Source organism: Pyrus communis, chromosome 15 (assembly GCF_041283825.1).
Source record: "Pyrus communis isolate YQ-2024b chromosome 15, ASM4128382v1, whole genome shotgun sequence".
In the NCBI taxonomy this organism is placed as follows: domain Eukaryota; kingdom Viridiplantae; phylum Streptophyta; class Magnoliopsida; order Rosales; family Rosaceae; genus Pyrus; species Pyrus communis.
Genome location: NC_142579.1, coordinates 35,235,641 through 35,248,323, shown reverse-complemented (window position 1 = coordinate 35,248,323; position 12,683 = coordinate 35,235,641). Strand labels below are relative to the sequence as shown.

At 39.2% G+C, this 12,683-nt stretch overlaps 2 protein-coding genes across 4 annotated transcripts; both read right to left on the bottom strand.

Annotated features, from left to right (window-relative positions):
* Positions 1 to 4,536: 4,536 nt before the first annotated feature.
* LOC137749518 (putative L-ascorbate peroxidase 6) lies at positions 4,537 to 8,108 on the bottom strand. 2 transcript variants are annotated; one of them, XM_068489625.2, is made up of 10 exons: positions 7,748 to 8,108; positions 7,547 to 7,643; positions 7,327 to 7,454; positions 6,968 to 7,038; positions 6,765 to 6,807; positions 6,586 to 6,682; positions 6,260 to 6,343; positions 5,912 to 6,027; positions 5,418 to 5,475; positions 4,537 to 4,904 (listed from the first exon to the last, which is right to left on the bottom strand). In XM_068489625.2, exons 1-10 carry the CDS (start codon positions 7,995 to 7,997, stop codon positions 4,802 to 4,804), a joined length of 1,047 nt encoding a protein of 348 aa, XP_068345726.2. In that variant the 5' UTR covers positions 7,998 to 8,108; the 3' UTR covers positions 4,537 to 4,801. The 2 variants fall into 2 exon arrangements, with proteins under 2 accessions (XP_068345726.2, XP_068345735.2); XM_068489634.2 differs by having other exon boundaries at positions 4,787 to 4,955.
* A 268-nt stretch (positions 8,109 to 8,376) lies between these two features.
* On the bottom strand, positions 8,377 to 12,388 carry SD2-5 (S-domain-2 5). 2 transcript variants are annotated; one of them, XM_088686013.1, is made up of 2 exons: positions 11,294 to 12,038; positions 8,377 to 10,757 (listed from the first exon to the last, which is right to left on the bottom strand). In XM_088686013.1, exon 2 carries the CDS (start codon positions 10,710 to 10,712, stop codon positions 8,514 to 8,516), a length of 2,199 nt encoding a protein of 732 aa, XP_088542139.1. In that variant the 5' UTR covers positions 10,713 to 10,757; positions 11,294 to 12,038; the 3' UTR covers positions 8,377 to 8,513. The 2 variants fall into 2 exon arrangements, with proteins under 2 accessions (XP_088542139.1, XP_068343339.2); XM_068487238.2 differs by having other exon boundaries at positions 8,377 to 12,388.
* Positions 12,389 to 12,683: the final 295 nt, after the last annotated feature.

The window sequence follows — 12,683 nt, the reverse complement described above, 5'->3', positions numbered from 1 at the left end:
CAATATATATATATTAATATAAAGGATATATAAACATAAATTGAAAATAAAATAAAAAAAGAATAATTCAGAGTATTGTAACTTAGAGGTTCAAATTAAGCAATTTCTCGGTATACTTGAAATATAGTCATTCAACGTTATTATACATGGATTTATATTTTTAATTATTATATATACCTTAGAAGTGGAATCAACTATGTTATCGACTCTTATTGTAATATGTACTACGTAGAATGAAAAACTACGTGACTTGTGTTTTAACTACCTATAAAAATTCTTGTTACAACTTATAACAAACTAGGTTGAAGTCAATCTTATGAATTCAAATTTGATGCATGCATAACATGTGACATCCCGTCCCGAAAATATCGAAAACGTACGTGTGAAATGATAATTTTGCCCCTAGTTCGTTTCTTTTACGTTTATTGGTTGTTTTGTGTGGTGTTGGCATGTGTTGGGCCACACACTCACACTGTCACTCTCCCTAACCCTCTGTCCCTTTCCTCTTCTTCCTGTGACTGCCCTGAGAGCCCCATTTCCCTTCCCTTTCACCATATACGTACGGACACACACACAAGCATACCAAATCTCAACAGATCGAGGGAACCAAGACCACAGTCGAGCTCGTGAGGCTAAGAGGAGTGCAGATGTACCATTTTCACGTCGATTTCACGAAGTCAGTTTTGAGGTACTATTCATGAAAACGTAAATCCTCACGTTTTAGGGAAAATGAAGCTTGTAGGTAGCTTGGTGGGGTCCCAAGGAGTCTCGGAGTAGTTCGTTTGAAGGAATTGGACGTTGGAATCGCCGTGTTCGAAGTTGGGCGGAATTGGAGTGTGGTGACAAGTGAGATCTCGTGGTTTTTAACCCTTAAAAGTGGTATATTTATGTTCTCCTAGGTCTAAGCTTCATTTTGGTGTAAAAATCGTGAAATTTGGGTGAAAAACGGACGAGATATCAACGTTTGAAGTTTTTCCAGTTTTCCGGCGCCGGCGACGGCGCCGGAGTCTCGCCGGAGAAGGAGACGGAATATTCCGTCAAGTCTGACGGAATATTCCTAACGTCGTTAACGAAATCTGTCAAAACTGACGGAATATTCCTAACGACGTCAGGTGACGCCATCAGCGTGCCAGGCACGTGCCTGCGCGTGGGGGCGCGTGCGGCGGTGGAAATTTTTTCTAAAAATTTGGGTGTGATCCTGAGGTTGTGTAGAGCACGTTGGTATATTCATTTGTCCAATTTGAGCAATGTATGAGAAGTTATTATGAGAAGTTGGTTATGTGCTTTAAAACTTACGTTTTTATAGTTGTTTCGCATATAGGTGATACGTATCCCGAGGACGAGTGTGGTCACTCGAGGTAGGGGGGCTACGACCCTTCCACATACCAGTGAGTGGGCTTTTGGTTTTCCGTATATACCTATATACTATATTTTCCCAGAATTGATTTAAATGTTTATTAGTTATATGCCATGCATTATATTATCGTTGGTTGTGCATTGTTAGTACATTATTAGTTGCATATATATACATATGCATATCGGGTGCTGTGAACGCACAGGTGAGTGCCAGGTAAGTGTTATTCATGTTTACATTCAGTAGTGGTTTGAGATGCTTAGAGAGCTCATAACCTGCACCCCCGGTGTTAGTGCTCCCGCCCAGAGTAGGGCACAGTCCTTCATTTGATGTTCACCTCCCGCACCACACACTCAGCTTGGATCCAAGTTAGGTGCACAGTCTTGTCGTACATACCACATTAGGTAGTTCCGACTCGTAGGTGACCCGCGATTATTCGCACAGCCTTCACGTGATCGTAGCACTTGAGCGTATATATATGTTACACCCAGGCCTGTCGTACAGACCACTTTAGGTGGTTCCGACTCGTGGGCAGGTTCAGTTATTGAGTTTGAGATTTGAGCTCTACATGCAGCCGTACAGGTCACGTTAGGTGACTCCGGCTGCCAGATTATTTGTTATTGATATGATTTATACCTGAGCACTTGCATATCAGTATGAGGTTTCGACATGGCATATTATTGAGAATGTTTGGTATATATATTATACGTATATTTATTTTTTGGGAAGTATACAGGTTTTACGGCGAGGGGTTAGAATGTATTTTACTAAATGGTTTTCGAAAAGCTTTGTTTTTGCCCACTCACGCTTTTGTTTTGCGCCCTTCCAGGTTCTAGTTGTCTAGCAGGTTCGGTGGTTTCCCAGAGGGCTGTCCCGGCATTTTCTGACAGACACTCACCAGCGTAGGATCACCTTCGGGTGTACTATTGTCGTATCACTTTCTTTTGGACTGCTGTAGACTCATTGCTCTGAACTTGTGTCTCACTTACGCTAGCACTTGTTTTGAGTACTTTGTATGCTAGTTTTTAATTATTCGTACTTTTATTACTATTTTATTAGCTTCCGCACGTGCACATGGTTACGTCACCTCCGCGTGGCGGCCAGCACGCCCTGATCTCGGTCGGGGTGTGTCATAACATGCGTTGAATAAATAACTAACAGTAACATACAAGTCGATTAATTTAAGAAAATGAAACAGTTTAATATGTAATCCTTTGTGACCACAAATGGGTGAAATATACTAATCTGGCATGTACATGTATAGATCTTTATACTCACATTTCTTTTTTGGATAAATACATACATTAATATTGTGAAAGCCTGTTTACTGTGATATATTTGGTTTAATCAGATAAAATAATATAGATTCTTAAGTACGTATATTTGTATTACTTAAGATAAGCTGGTTGCACTTGCAGAGACATGTGATGAAGATTCAAATTAGAGAACCCATTTATAACATACCTAGTATTTTTTAAGTAATTGATTAAATTAACGGATTAGGGTTTGATTATTTTAATTACAGAAGGATACATACATAAATACACTGAATAATAATACACTACATACAGTCCAGTCGGGCAGCAGGGGGACCCTCTGTTCCTCTGCACTGTTCTTGTGTAGTCTTGGACGGGAAAGAAGAAAGAAAAAAATGTGTCAAAATATGTGCTCTTTTTTTAGAACGAGTCATTTTTTCTTATATGTAAATTACAGTTTGAGACGTAAATGGTTTTTTAATGTGTGTTATTAATAAGTTATTTCTTTATATGTTTATCTTCTAAGTTCAAAAATGGGTTGATGCTTAAAATTTCACTTTAATGGTCTAAACATTGATCATTATGCTTAACATGTTTTTTATTGAAATTGTTATTAGCACTCTAAAAATATTATATTGCACTCTTTTATGCATATTTTTATAAATAAAAAATGCATAATGGCATTTTTTCAGATACACAATCCAATAAATATTTTATTATTTTCAATAATATTTTTCTTGGCAGATGCTTCCGTTGGTTCCCACCAACAAGAACCACTGGCGACCACAAAGATAAGAGCTAGCCAAATTAACAAAATCAAATAAAAGAAGAAGGTGGAGTTGAGATGTCCTTTTATTATCCATGAATTCTTGTATTATGACCCTTAAGAGTTGCTTGACCCACAAGTAGACAAGCATACTTTTGGACATATGTTATTGGATAAGAACTCCGCTTAATATAATCACTCTTTAGTTTCTTTGTTTTGGTGTTCGTTGAGAAATCAACTATAGTCATGTTGCAGAGTCTTGTGTAGCCGTGTAGGAGGATTTATGTACAACATGGATATTTCTGACTTTTTAATTCAATCACGTGTTGTCATGTAGAAAAGTTAAAATGCATTGACTATTGTATATGGTAGCTATCTCACATTAGATGGAACCTGAATGTGGGTCACGCATGTAGGCCCTAGCTCAATGTGCATGAACTGAATAGAGCAACCTCGTGTAGGACATTCAACTAGATTTGAATGCCACGCATGAGTCTCACATGTGTTGGTTCCACCTCCGATAGAATAGAGAAGAGCGATTCTATCTTATAATCGAAATATTTAGGATGATGCTACTAACACACCTCTTTTACCTTCCATACACTCCTCTCAATTTTTTTGTCATTGGATGAAATGAATTAAAAAAGATCAAAGGAAAAAAATTAATAAGGGATGTATGAGAGGTGAAAAAAAGTGTGTGGATAACACCACCCAATATTTATCCTTCTAAGTCACATGTTGAGAAAGAGATAAGGCGATATATCTTCAGTTACACTCAAGGTTTTGTTAAGATAAAACACCGGTAAGTAAATGCAGTACAAATAACAATACTCATTCAAAAGGAAATGAGTCATGTATTCGATGATGAAATACGTTGCAGCCTCCACGTGGAAGTATGGAAGTGGGCCATGTTTTCTTTGTACCCAAAACAAATATCTGCAGTTGCTTAGGCCCATAGTTTCAACTTTCAATCCACATCCATCATATTATTTGGAATTTGGAAAGTTCTAACTCAGTGACAGCTGAGGATGGGAAATCCCCCACCCCACCATTAGAGACATTGTAAAGTTAGAAACCCTTGATGGGTTGAATTAGTACCAGAAAAATTATGATTGCTCTAATAACCTAGGCTTTCTCACATCATATGGGCTAAAGCTATATACTTGTAGTCCAAAACTTCATTATTTCATATCTGAATAGGCTGAATTATTTGATATAATGTTCATTGTACAAGATAAGTCTTGCTTGGGGTCTCACCTTATCTGTCAGCTAATCATTCAATTAAAGCTTTCAGCTAATCCATGAATTCATGACATATACCTAATTAATTCTTCATTCTAGCAAGACTCAGCTGTTATTGCCAACGCTTCACTTCTTGATCTCTTTGCGTGATAAACGTCAAGTTTGCTCGCTTCTGCAATTACTTCACAAGCTCTTCCACCTGGCTCCCGAATTCACTAGTTTGAGATAAGCCATCTTGAAATCTTCGAAGAACAGATTCTGGTCCTCGGCATACTTTGTGATCCAGCTGTGCAGGAAACAAGCTTCTCTTCAGTTGGATATGAATAAGGAACAACTACTACATGTACATAAAAATGGAACATTAGATACTGTCATTTTTCTAATTTCTGACCACTAGAGCATGACATATCAAGCATTTATGAGAAATGTGTAAGATCAAAGTAATTAAAGAAGGAGGCCATCGTTCTAAAATGTTCACAACTGTAGCGTCAACTCACCGTGACAAAATCTTTAATTCATTTCCTAACATGAACCCTTGCATAAAAGAAATTGTGAACGATCACAATTATCTCAACCACTTTGAGGAACTTGTGGATTGATTTTCATCAAATTTAGATTTTTCTAGCATAACTCCTGTTTAAATCGTTGGCTCTTTTTTTTCAAGTCTTCTGACCAGATTATATTCATTTTAATATTCTATGAATAAACTGAGTAGAGTAGTCGACTGGCTTAAATGGCCAGCAACACATGACAGAACAGAGAAAAGTACACAGATTAAAGTTTCTACAAGGAAATGGACCTTAAGCATTCATCATCCTTGGCAAGTGCACGGTCTGAGGGAAGGCCAATCATGCTACCTGAATGCAAAGAATAGAATCAGAAATCGCACAACCAAAACGAGAAAATAATTTTCTATCAAGTCATTGATTTTAGATGCTACATAGATAAGTCACAATACTTTGTTTCGGCTATATCGTGAATATCATGATAGATGCATTCATTGAACAAAACAAATGTCTATGTTGCCCAAGCAAATTGATCAAAGCATACGTGTGCATCAAAATAAATATACACACACACACACACACATTCATTGAAGATCAAACAGAAATGTGAAAATTGACTCACTCTAAAAATAGAGCATCATTACTCCATTGCATTCCTATTTTTCTATTGTTGCTCAGTTATCAAGCTGTAACACAAATTCCCCAATAGCGGGAGTTTGAGGGAGATCCCGAGTTTTTCTTAAGCCTATTTTATTATGCACCTTATATCCATGTTACTGTTATTTACCTGAAGATGGTTTCTCAAGAAGAATTTTGAAGTATGTATTGTCAAAAACCGTTGGGTTCCCGAAACCTTTATTTCCAATAGTATGGGCTCCTGACAGAGCAACAAGTTCCTGAGTACTGAAAAAAAAAAAAAATACATGGTTCAAACCCATAGCAAGTCAAGTCACTATAAACATATAACTAGAACAGAAATCAATTAAATGCAGAAACTAAGCAAATCTATCAATAAAATGTCCATTGATATCTCGAGGACTTTAATCTTCATGCATATCCAGTTTATTTTAGATATAAACAACAACCACACCCTCGGCCACCAAATATTGCAAACGTTTAGCATATATGAACTTACGAGAAGCCTTTTGTTTGAAAGCTTTGCTTCAGACCAGAAGCATCCAGAGTTTCTTCAGGAAGTTTTCCTTCGGGATCAGGCTCCCTAATAAATAAATAAATGAAAAAAGAAGAAAAGATGAGAGGTAGAGAGATATAGCTATTCGCAGCATCATTTCTAAAAATAGGAATTATCAGCTTTTGGTAGCACTAGATAGATGCTCCTACAAGAATTAGAAACTATTTTTTCTCTTTTAAGGGTTTGCGTTAACACTAGCAATACTTGGCAACTGAATTATTGAAAGGTTCAAGCATCATGTTGGTTTTTTCCACCTTGATGCATCTTACTTTGAATCTAGTCTGCCTAACGGAACTTGGATTGTTGGACCTCCACATATTGAAACTGCTTCTGCTCCAGCCACAGCAATCATGTCTGCCCAGGACACTAGTTTTGGAAACACCCACATGTTAGCACAGCACTCGGCACTACTAAAACCTAGTCAACTGTATCTCACTAGATAGAAAACCTGGGTGTACTGCTTCCACCTCACTCTTTGCTTTCTCTAGAATCTAACCAACAATTCAATCCACTGAAGAGTTAGCTGATAAAAGATTGTATGAATAATTTGTTTACTCAATCATTATGCAAAAGATTAAGAATTGGGAACCCGATGGAAACCAAAAGATTGAATCGACACACATATAGATATAGAGTTTAGAAGGGGCTTGCCTTGAAAGGAGTTTTAAGACCTTTGTTTTCCGGTCTATCAAGTTCATAAACGATAGAACCATCCATACCACCTGCAATAGTTAACAACAGCAATGAAGATGCATTGTAGTAATAGTAGAGCACTTGTCCCAATTTGAAAGAAATAGACAATGGATCCAATTCAACCTGAAACATATGCGTAGAAAATTGACTGTACAATGCAACATACGTCAACCACTCGCACATCCTCGACCCACAAGACCAGGTATTACAGGAATTATAGGAATATTAACTCCAATTGAAATTACTCCAACTTCGAAAATTCAACGGAGTAGTGGAAATGAGTAAGAAGCATGGTCAATGCATATAGATATCGGTACCTGAATTGTCATCAATTTGATAGGTCCCGGCATCATGAAACACCAAACGAAGCACGCCGGCCGCCTTTCCCTTCGTCACCACCTTCCTGATCTCCTCCTTCATAAGCTCATATTCACTTCCATCCGACCTTCCAAATGTCAAATACAAAACCCGGTAATTACTATGCACATATTTAAATACTTTAATAAACGAAAAGAACGGAGATTTTGTTCAACTCACTCAGCCGCCTTCGCCGCCGTGCATTCAGAGAACGGAAGCATCCATGGCAGTGTGGCAGTAAGTGCAAGCACCAGTCCTCTTCTGCCCAAGACGTGATCTTTACCTGCGATTTTCAACATCTGGTGCATCAATTTATAGAATTGCGTTTCCTTTTACCTCCAAGCAACCAAACAGAGAATTTAGGGTTTTGTTAGCTTTTACGTGAAGTGGCGGCATTGACGGCGGGAAGAGGATTGGCGCGAAAATTGACCGTTGAGAGGGATTTGGCGGGAAAGCTGAAGTTGAACGGGAATGTTGTGGAGTAAGAGGGGGTAGAGATGGACGGGGTTGAGGAGCAGAGGAGGGCGGCGGTGGAGGTAATTGGCGCCATTTCTAACGGACGGATGAGATAATGAGAAATGGGTTTGTGGGCATTTGAAGATGAGATGTCTGTGCAGGAAAAGGACCGCATCCCATGGGGTCCAAGTCCAGAGGAAATCCTACCCGCAATTTAATTAACGAGTAGCCGTCAGCGCAAACTTAAGATGTCTTCTAACATTAACGAGGGATGTATCATCCGACAAGGAGCAAGGAAATTCAACGCCCGTCTCTCCTTTTAACATTAACAAGAAAAGTATCATTAGACGAAGAGTTAGTTAGTAGGTCCATTACTGGCCCGTGCTGGACCGACAAAACGTAATGGAGAATCCTTATGTCGCATCGGAGATGGCAACGGGCCGGGAATCAAAGCGGGAGAGCAAGAAAGTTGCACCTTTTGTCTCTCGGAGTATTTTATTTTGGGGACATATTCAACTATTGAACACTCATTATTTACTGAACAAGCAATGCCAAGAAAAATAGAAAAATATAAATAACTTGAGCTAAAATAAAAGTAACGGCTAGGGTTACAAAATTTGCGTAAACGGAGAAAAATATACAGAAATATGGTAGTAAACAATGTGTACATCTCTCTCATCTTCAGCAAATGTTATCTTGGGCCGGAGAGGCGCACTGCAGAAACGCTGTTGCAGTCTGATGGTCCAGAGGAAGTCCCCTCCCCGCTGACTGATCTGAAGAAATTCGAATAAAGGCGAGACCCCATTGAGTTGGAGGTTGGAGGCTGGGGAACGGGATACAGGCCTTCAAGCATTTGGACAACCTTCGTCATTGATGGTCTCACAGACATATCCTCCTGTATGCACCACAGTGCAACCATAATGGCTGTGTGTACCCTCTCGTCGGCTTCATCTTTCCCTAGCATTGTGTCCAGGATGTCCCTCATTTTGCCTTCTTCCAACATTTTGAAGGCATAAGATGGAAGATGGGATTTTTCTGAAGTTTCTGTCGGGTCGTAATTCTTTCTCCCACCAATGATCTCTAGCAAGAGCATTCCATAGCTGTACACATCACTCTTCTCTGATATTGCGTAGTTGGTGATCCACTCCGGTGCAAGGTACCCTCGGGTTCCTCTTAGCGTTGTGAAAACATGGCTCTGTTCCCTGGTCATTAGCTTTGCCAAACCAAAATCTGAGACTTTGGCAAGGTAATTAGTGTCGAGGAGAACATTTTCAGGCTTTATGTCACAGTGAACAATCTTCACATCACAATCTTCGTGGAGATATGCTAGCCCTTTAGCCGTACCCAATGCTATATTGAATCTTGTCTCCCAATCCAATAGGAATTCTCCGTTGTTTTTCTTGAAAATCCATTTATCAAGAGACCCATTTGCCATGTAATCGTAAACCAGAAGTCGATGACTTCCTTCTGCACAGAAGCCCCTGAGCCGGACCAAGTGCAGATGATGGATGCTGCCAATGATGCTAACTTCAGCTCGAAACTCTTTCTTTCCCTGACCAATGCCTTCCAACTTCTTCACAGCCAGTTGAGTCCCATCTGGGAGACTCCCTTGGTAAACCGAGCCAAAACCTCCTTGCCCTAGTTTCACCGAGTAGTTATTTGTTGCAGTTTGGAGATCTCTGTAACTGAAACGAATGGGCATCCCAGTCATATTTTCAAAGAAATTTTCCTCGTCTGAGGTCCCTGTAGGAGATTCTGGTGATCTTCCCTTCCTCCTGTAGTACCGGTATCCCATAAAAAGTAGGCCACAAATAACAAGTACTGTCGAGATGGCTATGATCACAACATAAGGGAAGTGTTTCTTCTTGTTTCCGCTCCTCCCACTGCTTCCATCCCTCAAGACCTTAATGTAAGAAACAAAGCCGGAGCCCTTGTCAGAATTTTGGAAGCTACCTAATCTGTCAAACAGAAAACAATTTCTTGTACTGTTTTGGAAGAACATAGCAACACACGAACAGTTGCCAAGGCAAGACGTTTGGCAACCATTCAAATCAGTTTTCGAAGAAGGTGGAATATATCCCAATGCAAAATAATAGAGCCCGTCCCCAGCATTTACAAGCTCTGTAGAACCCTCCAAAGGATCACAAGAGGAGACAACCCCCGCCTTGCAATTAGTACGCGAGCTGAGACCTGAAGGGCACTGACACTTGTTGTTACTATAACATTCAAAGTATGAATCACAAGGCTCTGGTGTGCTGCACGAATCGCTTGGTATTTTTGTTTCTGAAGGACCACTTGACCCTCCATTCTGAAGATTGTAGAAAGAGATAAATCCATCACTTCCTAAAACTGCAATCCATGTGGCATTTGCATCAATATTGCTCGAGAAAATAAATTGCCATAGCAACGCTTTGGATCGATCAAAGAACTTCCATGAATTTTCACTGATAGTTGCTGAAGTGACTACACCACCATCTTTGTTGATTGTTTTCCCGCTTTCCTTCGCCATAGACCAATACGGCTGTGGTGTTTTGAAACCTGCAGAAAGAACCAAGTCCCCGGACTTGATTTGAAGAATATAAGTCAAGTTGTTAGAGCTAGGATTGCTTACAAGCTTCATTCCTTCTGAAAATTCCTGATTCCATAATAGGGTATCAGTTGGATGGCTAAAACTCTGCCAAACTACTCCATTGTCATCTCCACGCAAAACCAAATTTCCCGAGTCCTGCAATTCCATTGCAGATACGCTTTTACCACCAGTATCCGCAGACCAAACCACACTTCCACCTTTTTGCAAAGACGCACCACTCTTAGCATCAAACACAATTTTATCAGAATTTGAAACCGGGGAACCCCTATTCGCAGTCCAGACTACCGTAGAACTGTCCATGTGGAAAACAACCAGCAGAAACAATGTGACGTCATTGGGAGTAGTCTGGAAGCCAAAACCAAACTCGGACTTGTTAGATAACAGAAACAACCCATCATTGTCAATCCAGTCCATTTGAGCCCATTGAAACGACGAATTAATCGTACCAAAATTTCGAACACTAGCCAGGCAGGTTTCAGAAGAGAGAAGAACAGACAGAAATATGAACCCCATGAAATGAATGAAATTCATATCCCCCATGGCCAAATGAAAACCGGTACTTCACTAAGATTTCAAAAAATGGAGGATTGAAGAAGAACAATAGAACTAACCAGAGAAGACGCAAAACATCTTTACAATACAAAGGACCCTAAAGGAAAGGAGGATGCCTAGAAAAAAAAAAAAAAAAAACACTTTCAACTATGAGGTAACCAATCACAGAATCTACCAAATTAGCCTTGTAAGCATAATCCCAAAATATGATCAAAAGTCAAGGCAGAACAAAAACTGATTTACAACACCAAAGGAAGCATAGAACTTCACATGTCAAGCTGAATTGAGAGAGAGAGAGAGAGAGAGAGAGAGAGAGAGGTGAGAAGTACCAGGGAAGTGGAAGAGAGCTGGCCAGCAGGAGAAACGCAGACAACTTTGACCCAGAAAAGGATCAAGATGAAGGCACTTATGTGAATTGGCGAAAAGCATTCAACTGCTTAACTTTTTCTTACCCACCAACTACCCCTAAATCCTTAATTTAATGCATTGAATACAGCTAAAAAAACCCAAATAGAGTAACATGGTAAGCTGGGTGGCAGTAATCTCATACAATTCTAACTTTCAGAGTTCAAAAGCACCAAATTTGACAAAAACCCAGTTCACGTGTGAACTTAAAGATGTGAAATCAAGAGACTTTGGCAATGTCAAATGATGGGTACTTCTCCAATCACCAAAAAAATAAAAAAGACAAACTTTATGCGAGAGAAGAAGAAAATCATGCTTAATAACCAAAGGGTAGTTCTCAATTGGCCAGCAGGTTGCAGAGAAACTAAGATTTATGTGAAGGGAATCAGATACAGAGCATCAATTAAAAAACTATGGAACGGAAAAGGATAAATCCAGGAGAGAGAGAGAGAGAGAGAGAGAGAGAGAGAGAGAGAGAGAGAGAGGGAGCTCTCACCTCTCACTTAGTTGGAGAGAAGCATAGGGAGCAGTCAGAAACGAGAAGTGAAATTGCGGCATGGGATGGGTGTCTGGCATTTTCCTAAATCCGTTTGGAACTTTGGGTGCTTCTGTCACAAGTTTGAGAGATCTGAGGTAAAGGCTTTTCGTTTCTTTTTTTAAAATGTGGTTGAGAAACTGTCAAAAGAGAAGGTATTTTGTATTGAAACAGATGACAGATCCCAATAATTTATTGAAGAGATGACTATTTTATTCATTTTTCATTTCAAATTTTCAACCGCCGACGCCGACTACTTTTGTTCATTTGACGACTACAACTACAACTACAGAGCTCTGCTATTTTCCGCTGTTTTACTGCAGGGCAAAACATTTGGCTCGCAAAAGGTAAGCAAATGAAATAAAGGATTTGATTTGTAAATAGTTGCCTGCTAACATGGACATAAATATCTCCCCATGCTGTTCTTTTTTTCTCAAAACCTCACCTTTTGTAAGAGTTTCGAATTCGTTAAGTTCGATTCCCTTCTTCTAATATCGGCGGCATAAAAAACAAGCATTATATCTCGAGAAAATTTCATTTCTATCAATTTATTTAACTTCGATATATTCATTAAGATGTTTGATTAAGTTCTAAATTTAATCTAGGTTAAAGAAAATTGAGTTCTGTGAGATTTTTTCAATGTGTTTAAAAAACATAAAATCGAAGAAATACTACTAATCACCATAGAGTGGTTCAGTGGTTGGGACGAATTTCTGCTTCTCTTTTTAAAAAAGGGAAAATAAAGAAGACAAATTACTATTATGCATTGAATCTCCACA

What these genes read in the sequence shown, in the direction of transcription:
- LOC137749518 (XM_068489625.2), bottom strand. Translation starts at nt 7,997, where the DNA reads ATGCGGTCCTTTTCCTGCACAGACATCTCATCTTCAAATGCCCACAAA. An exon ending in GTCTTAAAACTCCTTTCAAG is followed by an intron (nt 6,808 to 6,967) that starts GCAAGCCCCTTC and finishes ATTGTTGGTTAG; the next exon opens with ATTCTAGAGAAAGCAAAGAG. An exon ending in TTTCAAACAAAAGGCTTCTC is followed by an intron (nt 6,028 to 6,259) that starts GTAAGTTCATAT and finishes TTTTTTTTTCAG; the next exon opens with TACTCAGGAACTTGTTGCTC.
- SD2-5 (XM_068487238.2), bottom strand. Translation starts at nt 10,952, where the DNA reads ATGGGGGATATGAATTTCATTCATTTCATGGGGTTCATATTTCTGTCT.